Here is a 24,801-nt window from a genome sequence, read left to right on the forward strand (position 1 = left end):
GATTTGAAATTATTTGCTCGCATCAGTAAAGCTGAAATAAACAATTCAAATAATGGAACTAATTTCCATATATACAAGCATGAACTTTAGACTAGAAAAGTACAGAACATGATTAAACATAAAGAAAGGTACAATAGAACCGGTAGAATATCAAACAGAGCATCAGGATGCAATGCAACAGAATATGAAACGGATATTTAGGATATCAATAAGCAAAGAAGATAGATCATCGTGTGATAAAGGAAAACTTTCCAACAAAATTTACTTCAAGGCTGAAGAAAATCTGCATTTACTGCTAGGCTGAACAAACTTTGAATTTACATCAAGGATCAAGAAAATCTGCAAAACAGAGCTGAACAGTAAAAATATAACGAAGGTAGTAAACACTCACTGTGCCCATATTGATGTATAATTTTGATAAAATCTCCTGGTCTGAAACAGATCTGGAAAATATGCAAAAAAATAAGTACTTAAATAACAATTACTGGAAAACACCATGTGCACTGGAGCGCACTTGGATTGATATGAACGAGGACAGTATGAGGATGATGAATAACAGATCTAAAAAAAAATGTGACAACAGCCAGATAAAAAATTTCAGGATCAGGGTTAATATCATGGACACGTCGTGAAAATTGTTTTTCTGCTCCAGCAGCACGATTACGATAAAGTGCGGGCAGTGAGTCTGTATTTATGTATACAATTGTGGAAATAGAACTGTATCAGCGTGAATTAATCAGTCTGATGGCCTGGTGGAAGAAGCTGTTCCGGAGCCTGTTGGTCCTGGCTTTTCCGCTGCGGTACCATTTCCCGGATGGCAGCAGCTGGAACAGTTTGTGCTTGGTGTGCCTTCAGTCCAGAATGATCCTTCGGGCACTTTTTACCCCGTCACTGAAACTACCTGAATAGTAGGAAGTTCACACCTACAGGTGCACTGGGCTGTCCGCACCACTCTCTACAGAGTCCTACGATTGAGAGAAGTACAGTTCCTATGCAAGGCAGTGATACAGCCAGTCAGGATGCACAAATTGTGCTCATATAGAAAATCGTTAGCATTTAGGAGCCCATCCCAAACGTCCTCAACCATCTGTTTTTCTGTTTTCCGTTTTTTTTGTTCAGACTAGAGAATATGCCAGGCAGGATGTTGGAATGCTCCTCTTGCAGGATGTGGGAAGTCAGGGAGGCCTCCAGTGTCCCTGACAACGATACCTGCAAGAAGCGCATCCAGCTGCAGCTCCTAACAGATTGCGTTAGGGAACTGGAGCAGGAGCAGGAGCAGGATGACCTCCGGATCATTCGGGAGACTGAGCAGATTATAGATAGTAGCTTCCAGGAGGTAGTTACACCTAAGGAACAGGGCACAGGTAATTGTGTTACCGTCAGGCGAGTGAAGGAGAAAGGGCAGTTAATGCAGAGATCTTCTGTGGCCATTCCCCTCCAAAATAGGTATACCAATTTGGATACTGTTGGGGGGCGGGGGGAGGATGGCTTACCTAGGACAAGCTGTGGCAGCCGGATCTCTTGCACTGAGTCTGGCTCTGCAGTGCAGAACGGAGGGAGGAGGAAGAGGAGAGCGGCAGTGATAGGGGACTCCATAGTCAGGGGTTCAGACTGGAGATACTGTGGTTGTGACAGAGACTCCCGGATGGTATGTTGCCTCCCGGGTGCCATGGTCAGGGATGTCTCTGATCGTCTGCACAGCATTCTGAGGTGGGAGGGTGATCAGCCAGATCGATACCAATGACATAGGTAGAAAGATTCAGGATGTCCTGAAGCGTGAGTACAGAGAGCTTGAAAAACAGGACATAGAGGGTAGTAATCTCCGGATTGCTGCCTGGATCACGTGCCAGTGAGGGTAAGAGTGCGATGCTCTGGCAGATGAACACGTGGCTGAGAAACTGATGTAGGGGGCATGGTTTCAGATTTCTAGATCATCGGGACCTCTTCAGGGACAGGTGGGACGTGTACAAGAGAGACGGGTTACACCTGCACTACAAGGGACCAATATACTTGCAGGGAGGTTTGCTAGTTTTATTGGGGAGGGTTTAAACTAGATGGGAACCAGAGTGCCAGAGTAGGTAGTGGAACGGGGGTAAAAATAAATGATGCTGGTAGTTCATGCAAAGTCACAAATAGCAAGGTTGTGTGTGCCGGTAATAATCTTCTGAGGTGTGTATATTTCAAAGCGTGGAGTGTTGTGGGAAAGGCAGACGAGCTGAGGGCCTGGATTGACACAAGGAATTATGACATCATAGCCATTACTGAAACTTGGCTACAGGAGGGGCAGGACTGGCAGCTCAGTGTTCCAGGGTTCTGATGTTTCAGACGTGATAGAGACAGAGGGATGAAGGGTGGGTGATGGCTTTGCTAGTCAGGGAATATATTAAAGCAGTGTTTCGGCAGGACAGATTAGATGGCTTGTCTACTGAGGCCATATGGGTGAAGCTGAGAAACAGGAAGGCATGACCACATTAATAGGGTTGTATTATGGACTACCCAATAGTCAGGGAGAATTGGAGGAGCAAATCTGCAAAGAGATAACAGACATCTGCAGGAGACAGAAATATGTGATTGTAGAGGATTTTAATTTTCCACACATTGATTGGGACACCCATACTGTTAAACGTCTTGATGGGTTAGAGTTTGTAAAATGTGTTCAGAAAAGTTTTCTAAATCAATATATAAATGTACCAGTTAGGGAGGATGCAATATTAGATCTTCTATTTTGAAATGAGTTAGGGCAGGTGACGGAAGTCTGTGTTGGGGAACACTTTGGTTCCAGTGATCATAACGTCATTAGTTTCAACTTGATCATGGATAAAGACAGATCTGGTCCTCGGGTTGACGTTCTAAACCTGAAAAGGGCCAAATTTGAAGAAATGAGAAGGGATCTAAAAATCGTAGATTGGGACAGGTTGTTCTCTGGCAAGGATGTGATTGGTAAGTGGGAGACCTTCAAAGGAGAAATTTTGAGAGTGCAGAGTTTGTATGTTCCTGTCAGGGTTAAAGGCAAAATGAATAAGAATAAGGAGCCTTGGCTATCAAAGGATATTGGAACTCTGATAAAGAAGAAGAAGCGAGACGTATAACATGTATAGGCAACACGGAGGAAATAAGATGCTTGAGGAGTATAAAAAGAGTAAGAAAATACTTAAGAAATAAATCAGGAGGGCTAAAAGAGGACATGAGCTTGCTCAGGGTAAAAGATAATTTTAATAACTTCTACAGGTATGTTAAGAGCAAAAGGAGAATAAGGGATAAAATTGATCCTCTTGAAGATCAAAGTGGTCGGCTATGTATGGAACCAAAAGAAATGGGAGAGATATTAAATAGGTATTTTGCATCTGTATTTACTAAGGAAACTAGAAAGGAGTCTATGGAAACAAGGCAAACAAGTCGGGAGATCATGGAACTTATACAGATTAAAGAGGAGGAGGTGCTTGCTGTCTTGAGGCAAATCAGAGTAGATAAATCCCCAGGAGCTGATAGGGTATTCCATCGGACCTTGAAGGAGACTAATGTTGAAATTGCAGGGGCCCTGGCAAAAATATTTAAAATGTCGATATCCACGGATCGGGTGCCAGAGGATTGGAGGATAGCTCAAGTAGCTCTGTTGTTTAAAAAAGGCTCAAAAAGTAAGCCGTGAAATAATAGGCCAGTAAGTTTGACATCCATAGTAGGTAAATTATTGGACTAAGAGATAGGATCTCCAGGTATTTGGATAGACAGGGACTTATTAAAAAAAATGTCTGTATGGCTTTGTGCGTGATGGATCATGTTTAACCAATCTATTAGAATTTATCGAGGAAGTTACCAGGAAAGTGGATGAAAGGAAAGCAGTGGATGTTGTATACATGGACTTCAGTAAGGCCTTTGGCAAGGTCCTGCATGGGAGGTTAGTTAGGAAGATTCAGTCGCTAGGTATACATGGAGAGGTAGTAGATTGGATTAGACATTGGCTCAATGGAAGAAGCCAGAGAATGGTAGTGGAGGATTGCTACTCTGAGTGGAGGCCCGTGACTAGTGATGTGTCACGGGGATCAGTGCTGGATCCATTGTTATTTGTCATCTATCTCAATGATCTGGATGAGAATCTGGCAAATTGGATCAGCAAATTCACTGATGATACAAAGATTGGAAGTGTAGTGGACAGTGAGGAAAGTTTTCAAAGCTTGCAGAGGGATTTGGACCAGTTGGAGGAATGGGCTGAAAAACGGCAGATGGAGTTTAATGCGGACAAGTGTGAGGTATTGCACTTCGGAAGGTATTGCACTTCGGAAGTTAGAACATACAAGGTAAATGGTAGGACTCTGATGAGGGCAGTAGAACAGAGGGATCTGGGAGTATAGATACATAATTCCCTAAAAGTGGCGTCATTAGTAGATAGGGTCGTAATGACAGCTTTTGGTAAATTGGCCTTTATAAATCAAAGTACTGAGTATAAGAGTTGGACTGTAATGGTGAGGTTGTATAAGACATTGGTGAGACCGAATTTGGAGTATTCTATGCAGTTTTGGTCACCTAATTACAGGAATGATATTAATAAGGTTGAAAGAGTGCAGAGAAGGTTTACAAAGATGTTGCCAGGACTTGAGAAACTGAGTTACAGGGAAAGTTTGAATAGGTTAGTACTTTATTCCCTGGCATGTAGAAGAATGAGAGGTGATTTGAGAGAGGTGTATAAAACTATGATGGGTATAGATAGAGGGAATACGAGCAGGCTTTTAACACTGAGGCTAGGGGAGAAAAAAAAAACAGAGGTCATGGGTTAAGGGTGAAGGGGGAAAAGTTTAAAGGGAACATTGGGGAAGGTGCTTCTTCACACCGAGATTGGTGGGAGTGTGGAACGAGCTGCCAGATGAAGTTGTGTATGCGGTCTCACTTTTGACATTTAAGAAAAACCTGGACAGGTATATGAATGTGAGGTGTATGGAGGGATATGGGCCAGGTGCAGGTCAGTAGGACTAAGCAGAAAAATGGTTCAGCACAGCCAAGAAGGGCCGAAAGGCCTGTTTCTGTGCTGTAATGTTCTATGGTTCTGTCTGAGGTGAAAGAGGTGCTGTTGTGCCTTTTTTCACCACACAGTTGATGTGGGCAGACCACATGAGGTCCTCAGTGATGTGAATGCCGAGGAACTTGAAGCTGTTCACTCTCTCAAACCCAGATCCATTGATGTCAGTAGGGGTTAGCCCGTCTCCATTCCTCTTGTCTTTGCAACATTGCATCCAGCTCCTTTGTTTTTGCGACATTGAGGGAGAAGTTGTTTTCTTGTCAACACTGTGTCAGGGTGGTGACTTCTTCTGTGTAGGCTGCCTCGTTATTATTTGAGATTTGGCCAATAAATATAGTATCCTCAGCAAATTTAATTAGCAGATTGGAGCTGTGGGTGGCGACACAGTCATGCGCATACAGAGAGTAAAGGAGGGAGCTTAGGACACAGCCCTGAGCGGCTCCTGTGTTGAGGGTCAGAGGGGCAGAGGTGAGGGAGCCCACTCTTACCACTTGCTGGTGATCTGACAGGAAGTCCAGGACCCAGCTGCACAAGGCAGGGTGAAGGCCGAGGTCTCTGAGCTTCTTGTCAAGCCTGGAGGGAATGATGGTATTGAATGCTGAACTGTAGTCTAATAACATCATTCTCACACAAGCATCCCTCTTCTCCAGATGTTTAAGGAGGTGTGCAGAGCAGTGGCTATTGTGTCATCTGTTGATCGGTTGTGTCGGTAGGGGAATTGTAGGGGGTCCAGTGTGGGTGGTAACAAGCTGCAGATGTAGTCGTTGACCAGTCTCTCAAAGCATTTGCTTATTATTGAGGTGAGTGCGACAGGACGCCAGACGTTCAGACATGTTGCCTTAGTTGTTTTAGGTACAGGAGCAATGGTGGATGATTTGAAGCAGGAGGGAACTCTACACTAGGAGAGGGTGAGATTAAAAATATCCGTAAATACACCTGCCGGTTGTGCCGCGCGCATCCTGAGTACCCGCCCTGGGACGCCGTCCGGTCCCGCAGGCTTGCGACTGTCCACTCGTTGGAAACACCTGCGAACTTCAGCCTCAGAGATGACCAATGTGCAGGTCGCTTTGTCGGCTCTCCCCGGGGTCTCAGTGTTGGCGATATCGAACCGAACGTAAAGAGACTTAGATCCTCTGGGAGACAGGCAGCGGTGTTGGCAGCACCACTGCACTTAGCTCTGAAGTCTGCATTGGGGTGCAGAGCTTGCCATAAGCTGTGTGTGTTGTTGGTGGAGAGCTGTGCCTGAATACGATCTCTGTATTGTCGTTTCGCTGCCTGGATGACTTTGCACAGATCGGAGCTGAATTTCGTGAGCTCCTGCTGATCACCGGCAATGTAAGCAGTCGGTCACACGGCAAGTGCTGTTCACACGGAACTGTTGTTACAAATTTTGTGGTTTGGGAAGTCCTGACCGATTCCTGAAGGAAATCATCTCCCCTTTGTGACAATAACACACAACCGGGGGATGTTGTTATTACACAGCTGTGATAATAACAGCCGGGAACTCCCTTGGCAGCCGGAAAGGTTTACACAGCAGCACCAGGTACTCCAGATCCGGGGAACAAAAGGGTTTGAGGGCATGGACATTCCGGGGTTCCACCAAGCATTAATGATCATGAAGCATACCCTAAATCCTGTTCTCTTCCCAAATAGGTGTGTGTGTGTGTGTGTGTGCGTGCGTGTGTGTGTGTGTGTGTGTGTGTGTGTGTGTGTGTGTGTGTGTGTGTGTGTGTGTGTGTGTGTGTGTGTGTGTGTGTCTGTGAGTGGGGCTTGGTGGTACTGGATGACAACACGATTGTTGATGCCGGTAGGGGCCAATTCCGAATCTGTGGACTCGGGAGCAGTTGGGACAGAGGGACAGCTGGGATGCAGGCGCTTGGGTAGTTGGAATCTTCTTGTATCCCCTCTTCTTTTCAGCACTCGCTCTTCGGGGTTCCTCAAAATTCTTGGCTTTTCCGTGGATCAGCGGCTGCCACTCGTTGACCTCCATATTTGCCTGAGAGAGCCTCTGCTTAATTTGGCCCTTGTACCTCCTGCGCGGGGCATCACGATCTCTCTTGCCCTGAGAGAGTTCTCCGTAGTGTACTGCTTTCGGTAACCTGGAGTTGTCCATGCGAGACATGTGGCCTGTCAGACGGTGGATCTGGCTGAGCAGCGAAGTGGCTTCAGGGCCTGGAAGTTGAACATATATAGCTGTGCATGTCTGTGTGATTATATGAAATATTAAACTAAATAAGTAGTGCAGAAATATAAATTTAAAAAGAGATTAGTGAGGCAGTATCGATGGGTTCAACGTCCATTCAGAAGCTGCATGGTAGAGGAGAAGTTGCTCCTGAATCGTTGAGTTTGCACCTTACTCCGTTCATCGTGAACCAGACGGTGATGCAGACAGTTACAATGCTCTGCAAGTTACCCCTGTAGAAATCTTCAAGTGATGTTGAGAACTCCTGATGAAATATTGCCACTGTTGTGCCTTCTCTGTAGCTGCATCGATATATTGGGTCCAGGTTAGATAGTCGGAGATATTGACAGCCAGGAATTTGGAATTGCTCACTCTTTCCACATCAGATCCCTCTGTGAGGACTGGTGTGTCGTGCTCCCTCATCTTGCCTTTTCTGAAATCCACAATTAGCTCCATTGACATAGATGTCGACAAGGAAGTGTCGAGCTCCTGTCTCACAGTTGGAGACTTCTTCCCAGAAATAGAAGGGATCATTGTAGCAATACAGGACAAGGTTGTTGACACACGTAGTTATCAATAATACAGAATAAACGACCAATAGGTCCAAGACCGTATATGCTGAAAATTATAAGAGAAACTACAAACAATCCGACTTTAAAAGATCCTGCAGTTCAACTGAATCTCATCACTTGCACAAGCAAAATAAAATGGCGAACAACATTCACAAAAACATTGCTTAAACTACAACTGATGAAAAACCCCATAATTTACTAAATATACAAACCTCTTCCACTTTTGGAGTTAGAGTCCTTCATATCATACTGCATCCGAACATTATTTCAGATAGGATAAACAAGCAAAAGCAACCTTTTAAATATATATAGCCATTCCAAACACACATAACTTACAGAAATGAATTAGTAAAAAAAAATATACCAGAAATATATTGAATTGAAAGGGCAAAATGAAAGACTGGAACACGAACAGGGTATTATTTATCCCAATCGTAATATCGATAACTGGTATCATCCTAAAGGCTTTACAGAATAGTGTTAATAAATTAGGCCCACACGGCGATACTCGTGTAAATCTTCGAAAAGCCATAACACTATACACCACGAGAATAGTCTGAAATCTCCTATCAATTGAGACATGAGTGTGCTTGGCTATGCCTGTACCTCAAGTTTTACCAGTTTAGGCTAAGATGATGATGATGATAATAATAATAATAATAATAATAATAATAATAATAATAATAATAATAATAATAATAATGACTTATTTATAAAGCACCTTTCATCCAGACGATGCCGTTCAAACCGCATCACAACGGGATAAAGTGCAAACTAGAAAACAAAAGACAGAATGTGTCAGTCCTAATATACACCTCAGACTTCTGCACAGTACTGTAGTTTAAGCTGTTGAATTCTACAGTTTAGGAACATAGTCCCAAAAAAACTCAACGCTGACCTCCCAATGATGCTTTGGCCTTCTACCTTATCGTCTGCCTGCACTGCATTTTCTCGGCAACTGAAACACTGTTTCCCTGAACTATTCTGTTCCATTTTTCCTTGTACAACCTCATTGCACCGATGTGATGTAATGATCTATTTGGATCGCATGCAGAAAAGTTTTCCATTTTACAGTGGTGCATGTCACAATAATAAACCAATTTACCGATTCATTGTCAATAATACATCGCCCCTCGGTTGCTTAAGATTGTTATAACCGGGGGGTAGGGGGGGTGACAGTGCGGATGAGCTGCCAGGACCTATTAAATGCTCCCAGTGGCGAGTAGCCTCTGTCCAGCTCCTGGTCTTCACGTGAGATTTAGCCACTAATCCCGGTGGAAGCGTTTGTTCTGACAGGAGAAGAGGCAGAGGTGGGTTACTGGTGCCTTACAACCAGTCACTTTGGGCAGATGGGGCTTGTTGGCTGTGATTGACAGCTCACCCAGGAACAAGAAAACTCTGATCTCAAAACTCCACTGCCTTGTAACTGTAACCCCTCATGGGGAAGAGTTTGGGAGTAAACCCAGTGGGAAAGCCTGGAGCTGGAGTTCCTGAGTCAGTGTTAAATGGTGTTCAACGCAGACTGGCATCTCCTGCGACACCTCTGGTGCCAAGCTGTGTCAGTCTTTTGTGCACATCAGATGCATGGAGAGAGGGAGCTTGCTACTTCGGCAGAAGCTTCCTCTCCATATCGGAGAGTCCCGGCTTGCAGGGGCAGGACATCCATGGTCGACTCTGACAGACGGAGGCCTCATTAGACAGAGCCCCATACCCCCACAGCAAGATTGATGAGTAGCAGTTGCCAAGACTTCACCGCCCTCTCCCACAGACACAATGTGCATCACTGAGACAGACCCTTGTGGCTTCTTCCATTAACAGAGATTCCTTTCCACCAATCCTCCATCACTGCGATTGAAAACTACCCATTTTCATCTCTGTCATTCCGATGGGTTATCGATCCGCAACTTCACTGTGATTCTCCCCCAGACGCTGCCCGACTTGAGTATTTCCCGCGTATTCTGCTCCTGTTTTGATGCGAGCAGTGGACACCTGTGACTCCCCAGTGTGCAGCTTTGCCAAAATGCACAGTGACCTGCTCTCCATAGTTCCACACCAGATCAACATTAACATCGTCTGTTAATGAGTCAAACAATGCTTTAAATATAGTGAAATGTTGTTATAACGGGAGGTGCAGTCAGGATTGCAATAGGATATTCAAGATTCAAAAACTTTATTGTCGTTCCAACCGTACATCAGCTCTGCAGGGTAGAATGAGACAGCGGTTCCCAGAAGCAGTGCAATCATAACATAACAAACACAACACTAAATAATAAACACAACAATAAATAATAAAACACAACAGCCACATGTTGCTTTAAATCAAGTTATAAGTGTCCGGTGCAAGTTAAAAGTGGAGAAAGCAGAGTCAGATAGAGCAGCTATTTAGCAGTCTGACTGCCTGTGGGAGGAAGCTGTTTAGTAGCCTTGTGGTTTTAGTTTAGATGCTCCTGTAACGTTTACCTGATGGCGGAAGAACAAACAGTTCATGGAGAGGGTGTGAGAGGTTTTTAATGATGTACCGTGACTTCTGGAGGCATCGACGTTGAAAGAGGTCTTGGAAGAAGGTAGGGAGACCCTAATAACCTTCTCCACTCCCCTAACCACCCCCTGCAAGGCTTTTATGTCGGCAGCACTGCAGCTGGAGTACCAGGTTGTGATGCAAAAGGTCAGCACACTCTCACCACGCCTCTGTAGAATGTAGTTAAGATGTTATTGGGAAGTGATGCTTGCTTAAGCTTCCTCAGAAAGTGCAATCAGGGGAATGTTCACCTTCACAAATTACTAGAACCAGAACATGAGGATTGGACATTTTCAGGGACATCCATTGCTGTCAGTTCCGTGTCTGTGAACAGAATTTAACTTTCTGTCCTAATATCCATGGAAGCAGTGAATTTATTCATGTAATCTCAAACACTGAATGCTGAAATACCGTTATAAAGTTCTTTGTCAGATAAGCCATTTAACGTTTTGAATATGTTCTCTGTTCCCATGGAAGATGTTCAACAGAAACACAAGGAGACTCTGCGGGCACAAACTGAAACACTGAGAGTGAACACGATCCTGATGACGGAGAAGGTGAAGGTTTTCCAGCTGGCTGATCGATACGCTGAGCTCACGGTCATTTCTACTGTTCGAGATCAGACACTGGTGGAACATGAGCTGCTGGCAAGAGGCAGAGACCATGAGGATTATAGAGAGGAACAACTCCGCAGACAGCTGGAAAAAATCCGGACTGATCAGTTATTCCAGAGCAGCTTTTCCCGGAGTAAATCCAAATCTGGGAGTTCAGCAGCAGTGGCCGGAGTCCCGGGGATCGGGAAAACTACGATGGTACAAAAGATTGTTTATGACTGGGCCACGGGGAAAATATACCAACAATTCCAGTTTGTCTTCAGTTTCAAATTCCGAGATTTAAACAGTATTGACTGTCGAATAAACCTGAAGGAACTGATTCTGGATCAGTATCCTTACTTTGGGAATATCCTGAGAGAAGTCTGGAAGAACCCAGAGGGATTACTGTTTATATTTGATGGTTTGGATGAATTCAAACACAAAATCGATTTTGCGGACAGTCGGAGAGATACAGAACCAAAGCACCAGTGCCCAGATCCCGAGTGGTGGTGTGAAGTGTCTGACATTGTGTACAGTTTAATCCAGGGCAAGCTGCTCCCAGGGTGTTCAGTGCTGGTGACCACCCGTCCCACTGAGTTACATTTGTTGGAAAAGGCGAATATCAGTGTCTGGGCTGAAATCCTGGGATTTGTTGATGAGGAACGGAAGGAATATTTCATCAGACATTTTGAAGATCAGACGGTGGCGGAAGCTGTTTTCAATTATGTGAAGGAGAACGAGATCCTGTACACCATGAGCTACAACCCCTCCTACTGCTGGATCCTCGCTCTGGCACTGGGCCCCTTCTTCACACAAAGAGTCAGGGACCCACAGCGAGTTCCCAAGACCATCACCCAACTGTACTCCTACTATATTTATAACATCCTGAAAAACCACGGCCGTGAGATTGAGAGACCCCGTGATGTGTTTCTCAGGGTTGGTCAGATGGCCTTCAGAGGAGTGTCCGAGAAGAAGATTGTGTTTACAGATGGAGATTTGGTCAGCTACAGTCTGCAGCCTTCCCAGTTCCTGTCCGGGTTCCTGATGGAGCTTTTGGAGAGAGAGGATTCTGCCTGGAGCGTGGTGTACACATTCCCACACCTCACCATCCAAGAGTTTGTAGCTGCAGTCGCACAATTCCTGACTATACATCCCAGGGAAATCCAGAAATTCCTGACTGATACACACAACAGGAGAGATGGACAATTTGAGGTATTTTTCCGTTTTGTTGCTGGTCTCTCCAACCCAATGACAGCTCCGGGCCTGGAGGAGATTCTGGGTCCATTTCCTCATGAAACAACCTGCCGGGTGATTGACTGGGTGAAGGAGGAAGTTAAACGCCAGAGTGGAAACACGGGGAGTGAAGCTGGTAAAAGGAGCCTCCTGAACACATTGCACTACCTGTTTGAGTCTCAGAATCGTGGACTGGCTCAGGACGCACTGGGATCTGTGAAAACACTTTCATTCCGTGGAATGACGGTGAACCCGATTGACTGCGCGGTCCTGTCTCATGTCATCGGACACTGCGATACAATAAAACATCTCGACCTGGAGGGCTGCCACATTCAGTGTGAAGGAATCCAGCGGCTGGGTCCCGGGCTGCACAAGTGCCAGGAGCTGAGGTAACTTGATTTATCTCTCACTCTGAACTGTGAAACTGTTCTGTTGTTTAATTTCAATGTAAAGAGATTTGGGTTAAACTGTGATAAATCAGATTGTGAAGAATTGTGACAAATGCCCAGGGGATCAGTCAGTAATTCCCCAAGGACAGGAGGGTTCTGTGGTTCCTTGTGAAGGGATGTTGCAGACTTCATTAGATCAGTGAACAACGGCCATTGGTTTAATGGTAGTAAATCACAGGAATGGCCGTGTTTCCTGCTGCCTGTGACACGTCCATTGACAATGTTCCTTCTCACTGTTACTGTCACCCAGACCGACACTGACTGCAGGAGGTGGGTCAAAGATTCACATCCCCTTCCCGGTGAGGGACAAGAGGCCGTCTGCAGACTGTCCCAGTGAGAAGGAAAGAAATGCCATTGTGAGATTGTCCTCCCTGTCCTTTCCTGTTTGTGACTTTGCTCGCTACCAGATACACAGAGAGCGAGGCCGCATCTCCTCTGGGTCTCTGTTCAGACCCAACACACACGTACAAAAATGTTCTGCATCCTCTCGTCTTGTAGGATTATCGTTTACCCTTGGGACTTTTCATCCCAATCCCCCTTCGATTCTTAGGGATCTCTTCCCCATCCCCAATCCTCCTGTGGGCTCTCTATTACCCTTTCTTCATCCTCCAGTGGAATGTCTTCCCCCCCCCCCCCTTTCTGCGGGATCTTTCTTCCCCATGCCCCTTCCTCCTGTCGGATCTCTCTTCCCCATTCCGCTTCCTCCTATGGGGTCTCTCTTCCCCATCCCCCTTCCTCCTGTGGGATCTCTCTCCCCCTTCCCCCTTCCTCCTGTGGGATCTCTCTTCCCCACCCCCCTTCCTCCTGTGGGAACTGACCTCTCCATATTCCTTCATAGAATCGTAAAATCATAGAACACTACAGCACAGAAAACAAGCCATTCGGCCCATCTGCTCTGTGCCAAAACTTTAATCCGCTATTCCCATTGACCTACACCCTGTCCATAACCCTTCAGACCTCTCCCATCCATGCATCTATCAGATTTATTCTTAAAACCAAAGAGTGTGTCCGCTTTTTCCACATCAGATGGCAGCTCGTTCCGCATTCTCACAACTCTCTGAGTGAGGACGTTCCCCCTAAACATTTCCCCTTTCACCCCGAAGCAAAGTCCTTTTGTAATTTATCTCTCCTAATCCGTGTGGAAAGAGCCCATTCGCATCTACCCTGTCTATAACCCTCGTAATTCTGTAAACTTCTATCAAATCTCCCCTCACTCTTCTGCGCTCGAAGGAATAAAGTCCTAACCTGTTCAATCTTTCCTTGTAACTCAACTCCTGAAGAGCCGGCAACATCCTCGCAGATCTTTTCTGCACACTTTCAGTCTTACCGATATCGGTCCTATAGTTCAGTGACCAGAACTGCACACAATGCTCCAAATTTGGCCTCACCAATGTCTTATACAACCTCACCATAACTTTCCAACTCCTATACTCAACTTTGATTTATGAATGCCCGGATGCCAAAAGCCTTCTTTACAACCCTGTCTCCCAGTGACGCCACTTTCAGGGAATTATGTATCTGAACTCCCAGATCCCTTTCTTCCTGCGCATTCCTCAGTGTCCTACCATTTACTGTCTATGTCCTACCTTGATTTGTCCTTACAAAATGGAACACCACACACTTGTCTGCATTCATTTCCATCTGCCATTTTCTGGACCATTTTGCCAATTGGTCCAGATCTCTCTGCAAGCTTTGAAAGTTTTCCTCGCTGTCCACAACGCCTCCATCTTAGTGTCATCAGCAAACTTGCTGATCCAATTTATCACACTATCATCTAGATCATTGAAATAGACAACAAACAACAATGGTCCCAGCACAGATCCCTGAGACACACCACTAGTCACAGGCCTCCAGTCTGAGAAGCAATGATCCACTAAGACTCTGTCTTCTCACACACAGCCAATTTGGAATCCAATCTACAACCTTTCCATGGATACCTACTGTCTGAACCTTCTGAACTAACCTCCCATGTGGGACTTGTCAAAAGCCTTACTAAAGTTCATGTAGACAACATCCACAGCCATTCCTTCATGTGCATTCTTGGTAACCTCCTCGAAAAACACTACAGGATTCATTAAACACGATCTGCCATGAACAAAGCCATGCTGACTATCTTTAATCAGCCCTTGGTTGTCCAAATCCTTGTATATCCGATCTCTCAGAACACCTTCCAATAATTTACCTAACACCGATGTTAGGCTCACTGGCCTGTAATTACCTGGTGCACTTTTGGAGACTTTTTCAAACAACGGAACAACATGAGCTACCCTCCAATCCTCCGGCACCGCTCTTGTGGCGAAGGACATTTTAATTATTTCTGCCAGGACGCCTGCAATTTCTGCACTAGTCTGTCTCAAGGTCTGAGAAAATATCATGTCAGGCCTGGGGGATTTATTTACCTTTATTTGCTGTAAGGCAGTAAGCACCTCCTCCTCTTTAATCTCTATATGTTCCATAAAACATAGAATAGTACAGCACATTACAGGCCCTTCGGCCCACAATGTTGTGCCGACCCTCAAAACCTGCCTGCCATATAACCCCCCTCCTTAAATTCCTCCATATGCCTGTCTAGTTGTCTCTTAATCTTCACTAGTGTATCTGCCTCCACCACTGACTCAGGCAGTGCATTCCACGCACCAACCACTCTCTGAGTGAAAAACCTTCCTCTAATATCCTCTTTGAACTTCCCTCCCCTTACCCTAAAGCCATGTCCTCTTGTACTGAGCAGTGGTGCCCTGGAGAAGAAGCACTGGCTGTCCACTCTGTCTATTCCTCTTAATATCTTGCACACCACAATCATGTCTCCTCTCATCCTCCTTCTCTACAAAGAGTAAACCCTGGCTCCCTTAATCTCTGATCATAATCCATACTCTCTAAACCAGGCAGCATCCTGAAAAATGTCCTCTGTACCCTTTCCAATGCTTCCACATCCTTCCTATAGCGAGGTGACCAGAACTGGACACAGTACTCCAAGTGTGGCCTAACTAGAGTTTTATAGAGCTGCATCATTACATCGCGTCTCTAAAACTCTATCCCTTGACTTATGAAAGCTAACACCCCATAAACTTTTTTAACTACCCGATCTACCTGTGAGGCAACTTTCAGGGATCTGTGGACATGTATCCCCTGATCTCTCTGCTCCTCCACACTACCAACTATCCTGCCATTTACTTTGTACTTTGCCTTGGAGTTTGTCCTTCGGAAGTGTACCACCTCACACTTCTCTGGGTTGAACTCCATCTGCCACTTCTCAGCCCACTTCTGCATCCTATCAATGTCTCTCTGCAATCTTCGACAATCGCCTACACTGTCTACAACACCACCAACCTTTGTGTTGTCTGCAAACTTGCCAACCCACCCTTCTACCCCCACATCCATGTCGTTAATAAAAATCACAAAAAGAAGAGGTCCCAGAACAGATCCTTGCGGGACTCCACTAGCCACAACCCTCCAATCTGATTGTTCTACCTCCACCATGACCATCTGCCTTCTGCAGGCAAGCCAATTCTGAATCAACCTGGCCAAACTTCCCTGGATCCAATGCCTTCTGACTTTCTGAATAAGCCAACCGTGTGGAACCTTGTCAAATGCTTACTAAAATCCTTATAGATCACATCCACTGCACTACCCTCATCTATAAGCCTGGTCACCTCCTCAAAAAACTCTATCAGGCTTCTTAGGCACGATCTGCCCTTCACAAAGCCATGCTGACTGTCCCTGATCAGACCATGATTCTCTGAATGCCAATAGATCCTATCTCTAAGAATCCTTTTCAACAGCTTTCCCACCACAGATGTAAGGCTCACTGATCTATAATTACCTGGACTATCCATACTACCTTTTTTGAACAAGGGGACAGCATTCGCCTCCCTCCAATCCTCCCGTACCATTCCCCTGGACAACTAGAACATAAAGATCCTAGCCAGAGGTTCAGCAATCTCTTCCCTTGCCTCGTGGATCAGCCTGGGGAATATTCCGGCAGGCCCCGGGGACTTATCCGTCCTAATGTATTTTAACAACTCCAACACCTCCTCTCCTTTAATATCAACATGCTCCAGAACATCAACCTCACTCATATTGTCCTCACCGTCATCAAGTTCCCTTTCATTGGTGAATACCAAAGCGAAGTATTCATTGAGAACCTCGCTCACTTCCTAAGCCTCCAGGCACATCTTCCCACTTTTATCTCTAATCGGTCCTACCATCATTCCTGTCATCCTATTGTTCCTCACATAATTGAAGAATGCCTCGGGGTTTTCCTTTACCCTACTCGCCAAGGCCTTCTCATGCCCCCTTCTTGCTCTTATCAGCCCCTTCTTAAACTCCTTTCTTGCTACCCTATATTCCTCAATAGACCCATCTGATCCTTGCATCCTAAACCTCGTGTACGCTGCCTTCTTCCACCTGACTAGATTTTCCACTTCACTTGTAACCCATGGTTTCTTCACCCTACCATTCGTTATCTTCCTCAGCTGGACAAATTAATCCCTAACATCCTGCAAGAGATCCTTAAACATCGACCACATGTTCAGAGTACATTTCCCTGCAAAACCATCATCCCAATTCACACCCGCAAGTTCTAGTCTTATAGCCTCATAATTTGCCCTTCCCCAATTAAAAATTGTCCTGTCCTCTCTGATTCTATCCTTTTTCATGATAATGCTAAAGGCCAGGGAGCGGTGGTCACTGTCCCCCAGACGCTCACCCACTGACAGATCTCTGACCTGACCCGGTTCGTTACCTAATACTAGATCTGGTATGGCATTCCCCCTCGTCGGCTTGTCAACATACTGAGACAGGAATCCATCTAGGACACACTTAACAAACTCTGCCCCATCTAAACCCTTGGAACTAATCAAGTGCCAATCAATATTAGGGAAGTTAAAGTCACCCATGATAACAACCCTGTTATTTTTGCACCTTTCCAAAATCTGCCTCCCAATCTGCTCCTCGGTATCTCTGCTGCAACCTGGGGGCCTGTAGAATACCCTGGTAGAATAACTGCTTGCTTCCTGTACCTGACTTCCACCCATACTGAATCAAAAGAGGATCCTGCTATATTACCCACCCTTTCTGTAGCTGTAATAGTATTCCTGACCAGTAATGCCACCCGTCCTGCCCTTTTCCCCCCTCTCTATCCCTTTGAAAGCACTGAAATCCAGGAATATTGAGAATCCATTCCTGTCCTGGTGCCACCAAGTCTCCGTAATGGCCACTACATCATAATTCCATATGTATCCAAGCTCTCAGTTCATCACCTTTGTTCCTGATTCTTCTTGCATTGAAGTACACGCACTTTAGCCCTTCAACCTTACTGCATTTATACCCTTTATTCTGCTGCCCTTTCCTCAAAACCTCTCTCTGTGTCAGATCTGGCTTTACTCCATGCACTTTTTTCACTGCTCTATCGCTCTGGGTCCCATCCCCCTTGCAAATTAGTTTACACCCTCCCGAACCATGCTAGCAAACCTACCAGCAAGGATATTGCTCCCCCTCGAGTTCAGGTGCAACAGGTCCCACCTTCCCCAGAAGAGATCCCAGTTGTCCAAAAATCTAAAACCCCGTCCCCTGCAGCAACTCCTCAGCCACGCATTCAACTGCCATCTCATCCAATTCTTACCCTCACTATCACGTAGTACTGGCAACAATCCTGAGAACACCACCCTTGAGGTCCTCTTCTTCGGCCTTCTGCCTAGTTCCCGAAACTCACACTTCAGGACCTCATCCCTCTTCCTGCCTATGTCGTTGGTACAAATATGTATCACGACTTCTTGTTGCTTTCCCTCTCGTACCAGGATGTCACGCACCCTGTTAGAGACAACCCGGACCCTGGTACCCGGGAGGCAACAAACCACGCGGGTTTCCTTCTCACATCCAAAAAATCTCCTCTCTGCTCCCCTGACTATAGAGTCTCCAATGACGACAGCTCTCCTCCACTCCGTCCCACCCTTCTACACCACAGGGTCAGACTCAGTGCCAGAGGCCCTGCCACCGTGGCTCACACCTGGTCGGTCGTCCTCACCAACAGTATCCAGGACGGTAAACTTATTATTCAGGGGAATGGCTACACGGGTGCTCTGCACTACCTGTCTACTCTCCTTCGCTTTCCCGCCTGGGACTGTCACCCAACGACCTGCTTCCGGCAGCCTAGGTGTGACTACCCCCCTGTAGCTCTCATCTATGGCAGCCTCATTCTCCCTTATGAGTCGAAGGTCATCCAGCTACGGCTCCGGATTCCTCACACGGTCTTCCAGATCGCCCAGCCGCAAGCACTTCTGGCAGATGTGACTCTGCAGGAGAGGGGATTTCCCCCAAGACTGCCTCATCTCACAGGAGAGGCACATCACCGTCTCAGGAGGCATTGTAAAGACCTGTCAAAGCCTCAAATCTCCACTCACTCACTGACCACTTTCCACGGGCCGCTCAGCTTGAGCTACCCCTCTATTTATTTGTTCGAGCTTTTCAAACTGCTTGGATAATCAGCTGTTTTCTGCTGAGTCTGAGCTATTCAAATCTTCGTTGTCTTGATTTGCACAGTCCAATTGCCAAAACTGCCAGAATCTCTCAAGTCAAAGCCTCATATTTCCACTCCTTCACTGGCCCACTCACTCACTGGCCGCATTCCATGACACTACTGTTTGTTTCCTTTAATTCCATATCCACTATGCCAGTTTTCTAAGTAGACACTGATGCAAAAAACTGTTTAAGATCTTCCCCATCTCGTGATGCTCCACACATAGACAACCACTCTGATCTTCTAGGGGACCAATTTTGTCCTTTACTATCCTTTTACTCTTAATATACTTGTAGAAACACTTCGGGTTTACCTTCACATTATCTGCCAACACAACCTCATGTCTTCTTTTTGCCTTCCTGATTTCCTTCTTTAGTATTCCCTTACATTCTCTATACTCTTCAAGTATCTCATTTGTTCCTTGTTGCCTGTACCTGCTAAACACCTACTTAACCAGATCGCCAATATCCCTTGAAAAACAAGGTTCCCTATCCCTGTTAACTTTGCCTTTAATCCTGGCAGTAACATGCAAACTCAGGATGTAAGCGCAGTTCAGTAACTCCACTTACTGAATACATCACTGCCAGAAAAAAACTTATCTCAATCCACTCTTCCCAGATCCTCTCTCATTTCCACCAAATTGACCCTTCTCCAATTCAGAACCTTAACTGGTAGACCAGTCCTATCCTTATCCATAATTATCTTGAAACTAATGACATTATGGTCACTGGACCCAAAATGTTCGCTGACACATACTTCTGTCACCTGACCTGTCTGATTCCCTAATAGATCAGGTACTGCACCCTCTCTTGTTGGTACCTCAATATATTGATTTAGAAAACTTTCCTGAACACATTTGACAAACTCCACGCCATCTAACCCTTTCACAGAGTGGGAGTCCAGGTCAATATGTGGGAAGTTAAAATCCCCTACGATTACAAATTTCTGTTTCTTACATTGGTGTGCTAACTCTCAACAGACTTGCTCCTCCGATTGGGCCGTATATAATAATACCCTATTAGTGTGGTCACAGCTTTCCCGTTCCTCAGCTCCACCCATACGGCCTCTGTAGACGAGCCCTCCGGGCTGTCCCGTCTGCACACAGCTGTGAGATACCCCTGACTAGTAATGCCACTCCTCCCCCTTTCATCCCTCCCCCTCTATCACGTCTGAAACAACGTAACCTCGGAATATGAAGCTGCCAGCCCTGCCCCTCTTGCAAACCAAGTCTTACTAATAGCAATAATGTCGAGATCATCATGTGCCAATCCACGCCCTAAACTCATCTGCCTTACACACTATACTCCTTGCATTGAAATAGATGCACCTGAGAACATTTCTATCACGTACAAACCATTGATATCTGTCGAAACAGGCAGTCCTCGCATGACCATTATCCTCCTCCACATCACTATCTGCTCTAAAACTCTGCCCCGTCCCCCTGCAACCTTGTTTAAAACCCCCAGAGCAGAACTTGCTAGCCTACCGATAAGGATGTTAGTTCCCCTCCAGTTCAGGTGCAAACTGCCCAATTCGAACTGGTCTCACCTCCCCTGGAAAAAGCCCAATTGTCCAGAAACATGAACCCCTCCATCATGTACCATCCCCTCAGCCACGTATTTAGCTGCATTATTTCTAGCCTCACCAGCACGTGGCACGGGTAGCAAACCACCTGTGGGATCTCACGTTCCCATCCCCCATTCATTCTCTGGGCTCTCTGTTTCCACTCCCCCTTTCTGCTGTTGGATCTCTCCTCAGCATCCCCCTTCCTCCTGTGGGATCTCCCTCCCCAATCCCCCTTCCTTTCGTGGGATCTCTCTTCCACATCCCCCTTCCTCCTTTGGGATCTGTCTTTTCCTGAGGTATCCTGAGGTATCTCTCTTCTGCATCCTGCTTCCTGCTGTTGGGCCTCTGTTCCCAATCCCCCTTCCTCTAGTGGGATCTCTCTTCCCGATCCCCCTTCCTTCCGAGAGATCTCTCTTTCCTAACCCCTTCCTCCTGTGAGTCCTCAGCTCCTTTGCCCTCTCTTCCTGTCGGATCTCACTTCCCCATGCTCCTTCCTCCTGTGGAATCTCTCTCCCCCATCCCCCTTCCTCCTGTGGGATCTCTCTGCCGCATCCCCCTTCCTCCTGTGGGATCTGTCTTTTCCATACACATTCATCCTGAGGTATCTCTCTTCCGCATCCCGCTTCCTGCTGTTGGGCCTCTGTTCCCAAACCCCCTTCCTCCAGTGGGATCTCTCTCCCCCATCCCTCTTCCTCCTGCGGGACCTCGCTCCCCCTTCCCCCTGCGGAATCTCTCTCCACCATCCCCCTTCCTCCTGTGGGATCTCCGTACACCCTCTTCATTCCTCCTGAGGGTTCTCTCTGCCCCTTCCCCCGTCCCTCCTATGGGCTCTCCCACCCCCCTCCCCCTTCCCTCCTATGGACTCTCCCTCCCCGGTCCCACTTTCCTCCTGTGGGTCTCCCATCCGTGTCCTCCTTCCTTCCTGTGGTCTCTCCCTCCCCCGTTCCCCGTCCTCCTGTGGGATCTCCTTCCCCCGTCCCAATTCCCTCCTGTGTGATCTCCCACCCCCCTCTCCCTTCCTCATGTGGGATCCACCTCCCGCGCCCCTCCCCCCCGTGGGATCCCCCTCCCCCGCCCCGCTTCCTCCTGTGGGATACCCCACCCCCGTACCTCTTCCCCCCTGTGGGATCTCTCTCCCTCGTGCCACTTCCCTCCTGGGGGCTCACCCTCCCCCGTATCCCTTCCCTCTGGTGGGATCTCTCTCCCCCGTACCCCTTCCCTTCTGTGGGCTCTCCCTCCCCGGTCACCCGTCCCTCCTGTGGGATCTTCCTAACCCGTTCCCCTTCCCAACTGTGGGATCTCCCTCGGCCGTCCCCCTTCCTTCCTGTGGGCTCTCCCTCCCCCGGTCCACCTTCCCACCTGTGTGTCTCCAACCCGTGTCCCCCTTCCCACCTGTGGGATCTCCCTCCCCCGTCACCTTCCCTCCTGTGGGATCTCCCTCCCCCGTCACCTTCCCTCCTGTGGGCTCTCCCTCCCCCGTCCCCCTTCCCCCCGTGGTAACCCTCCCCCATCCCCCTTCCCACTGTGGGATCTGCCTCCCCCGTCCCCCTTCCTCCTGTGGGATATCTCTTCCCCTTCCCACATCCTCCCGTGCGATCTCTACCCTATGCCCCATTCAAAATGTACCATCTCTCTTCATCCACATACCTCCTGTTGGGCCTCTGTTCCCATCATCAGACCTCCTGTGGGATCTGTATTTTCCATCCGCATTAATTCTGAGATATCTCTCTTCACCAACTCCATTCCTCCTGTGGGATCTGTATTTTCCATCCGCATTAATTCTGAGATATCTCTCTTCACCAACTCCATTCCTCCTGTTGGATCTCACTTCCCCATTCCCCCCTGTGGGACCTTTCTTCCCCATCCCCCTTCCTCCTGTGGGATCCCGCTCCCCCGTCCCCCTTCCTCCTGTGTGATCACCCTCCACCATCCCCCTTCCTCCTGTGGGATCTCTCTGCTCCGTCCCTCTTCCTCCTGTGGGATCTCTGTGCCCCGTCCCCCTTAACCCTGTGGGATCCCTCGGCCCCGTTCCCTTCCTCCTGTGGGATCTCTGTGCCCGGTCCCCCTTAACCCTGTGGGATCCCTCGGCCCCGTTCCCTTCCTCCTGTGGGATCTCTCTGCTCCGTCCACCATCCCCCCTGTGGGATGCCTCTCCCCCGTCCCCCTTCCTCCTGTGGGATCTCGCACCCTCATCCCCCTTCCTCCTGTGTTATCTCTTTCGCCCTTCTCCATTCCTCCTGCGGGAACTCTCTCCCCCATCCCCCTTCCTCCTGCGCGATCTCGCTCCCCCTTCCGTCTTCCTCCTGTGGGATCTCCGTTCCCCGTCTTCATTCCTCCTGAGGGTTGTCTCTGCCCCATCCCCCGTCCCTCCTGTGGGCTCTCCCTCCCCCGTGTCCCTTCCCTCCTGTGGGCTCTCCCTCCCAGTCCCCCTTCCCTCCTGTGGGTCTCCCACCCCTGTCCTCTTCCCTCCTGTGGTCTCCCCCTCCCCCGTTCCCCGTCCTCCTGTGGGATCTCCTACACCGTCCCCCATCCCTCCTGTGGGATCTCCCTACATCGTCCCCCTTCCTTCTTGTGGGATCTCCCTCCCCCGTCCCCCTTCCCCCTGTGGGATCTCCCTACACCGTCCCCCTTCACTCCTATGGGCACTCCCACCCCGTCCCACTTCCTTCTTGTGGGATCTCCCTCCCCCGTCCCCCTTCCCCCCTGTGGGATCCCTCTCCCCCGTCCACCTTCACCCCTGTGGGATCTGCCTCCCCTGTCCCCCTTCCTGCTGTGATATCTCTCTGGCACATCCCCCTTCCTACCATGGGATCTCTCTTCCCCGTCCCCCTTCCTCCTGTGGGATCTCTCTGCCACATCCCCCTTCCTACCGTGGGATCTCCCTTCCCCGTCCGGCTACCCTCCTGAGGGCTCACACTCCCCCGTCCCCCTTCCCTCCCGTGGGATCTCCCACCCGAGTCCCCCTTCATCCCTTGGGATCGCCCTCGCCCGTCCACCTTCCCCCCTGTGGGGACCCTCTCCCCCGTCCACCTTCCCCCCCTGTGGGATCTCTCAACCCTGTGTCTCTTCCCTCCTGGGGGCTCACCCTCCCTCATATCCCTTCCTTCCTGTGGGATCTCTCTCCCCCGTACCCCTTCCCTCCTGTGGGCTCTCCCTCCCCGGTCACACGTCCCTCCAGTGGGATCTTCCTAACCCGTCCCCCTTCCCAACTGTGGGATCTTCCTCGGCCATCCCCCTTCCTTCCTGTGGGATCTCCCTCGGCCGCCCCCCTTCCCAACTGTGGGATCCCCCTCCCCCGTCCCTCTTCCCACCTGGGGGTATCTCCCTCCCCGGTACCCCTTTCCCTCCTGTGGGATCTCTCTCCCACATTCCCCCTTCCCTCCTCTGGGATCTCCCTACCAAAGTCCCCCTTCTCTCCTGTGGGATCTCTCTGCCACATCCCCCTTCCTACCGTGGGATCTCTCATCCCCGTCCCAAATCCTCCTGTGGGATCTCTCTGCCCCATCTCCCTTCCTCCTATGGGATCACTCTTCCCCGTCCCCCTTCTTCCAGTGGGATCTCTCTGCCACGTACCGATTCCCCCCTGTGGGATCCCCCTCCTTCTTCCCCCTTCCCCATTTTGGGATCCCCGTCCCCCTTGCCCCCTGTGGGATCTCCCTTCCGTGTCCCCCTTCACCCCTGTGGAATCCCTCTCCACCGTCCCCCTTCCCCCGTAGGATCCTGCTCCCCCGTCCACCTTCCCCCCTGTGGGTTCTCCCTCCCGACTCCCCCTTCGCCCCTGTGGGATCCCTCCCCACCGCCGCCCATCCCCCTGTGGGATCTAAACCCCGTGTCCCCCTTCCTCCTGTGGGATCTCTCTGCCCCGTCCCCCGTCCACCTGTGGGATCCCCCTCCCCCGATCACCTTCACCCCTGTGTGATCCCACTCCCCCGTCCACCTTCCCCCCTGTGGGATCACTCTCCCTCGTCCCCCTTCCTCCAGTGGGATCTCTCTCCCCCTTCCCTCCTGCGTGCTCTCCGTCCCCCGTCCCCCTTCCCCTGTGGGATCTGCCTCCCCTGTCCCCCTTCCTCCTGTGGGATCTCTCTGCCACATCCCCCTTCCTACCATGGGATCTCACTTCCCCGTCCCCCATCCTCCTGTGGGATTTCTCTGTCCCGTCCCCC

The 24,801-nt window shown here is 48.6% G+C and overlaps 1 protein-coding gene and 1 long non-coding RNA gene across 3 annotated transcripts in view; one reads left to right on the forward strand and one right to left on the reverse strand.

Annotated features, from left to right (window-relative positions):
• The window catches only part of LOC132386916 (uncharacterized), a 61,211-nt gene that overhangs the window by 22,790 nt on the left and 13,620 nt on the right, over positions 1-24,801 (reverse strand). For both annotated transcript variants that reach the window (XR_009509709.1, XR_009509708.1), the window contains exons 3-4: positions 8,487-8,539; positions 392-443 (exon numbers count right to left, since the gene is read on the reverse strand). This is a non-coding gene — a long non-coding RNA (uncharacterized LOC132386916). The remainder of the gene's footprint in view (positions 1-391; positions 444-8,486; positions 8,540-24,801) is intronic.
• Positions 1-24,801, forward strand: part of LOC132386915 (NACHT, LRR and PYD domains-containing protein 12-like) — a 51,752-nt gene that overhangs the window by 12,852 nt on the left and 14,099 nt on the right. The window contains exon 5 of the mRNA XM_059959269.1: positions 10,761-12,498. Within this exon, the coding sequence (XP_059815252.1) occupies positions 10,761-12,498 (1,738 nt within the window). The remainder of the gene's footprint in view (positions 1-10,760; positions 12,499-24,801) is intronic.

Source organism: Hypanus sabinus, unplaced genomic scaffold (genome assembly GCF_030144855.1).
Source record: "Hypanus sabinus isolate sHypSab1 unplaced genomic scaffold, sHypSab1.hap1 scaffold_1389, whole genome shotgun sequence".
NCBI classification, from domain to species: domain Eukaryota; kingdom Metazoa; phylum Chordata; class Chondrichthyes; order Myliobatiformes; family Dasyatidae; genus Hypanus; species Hypanus sabinus.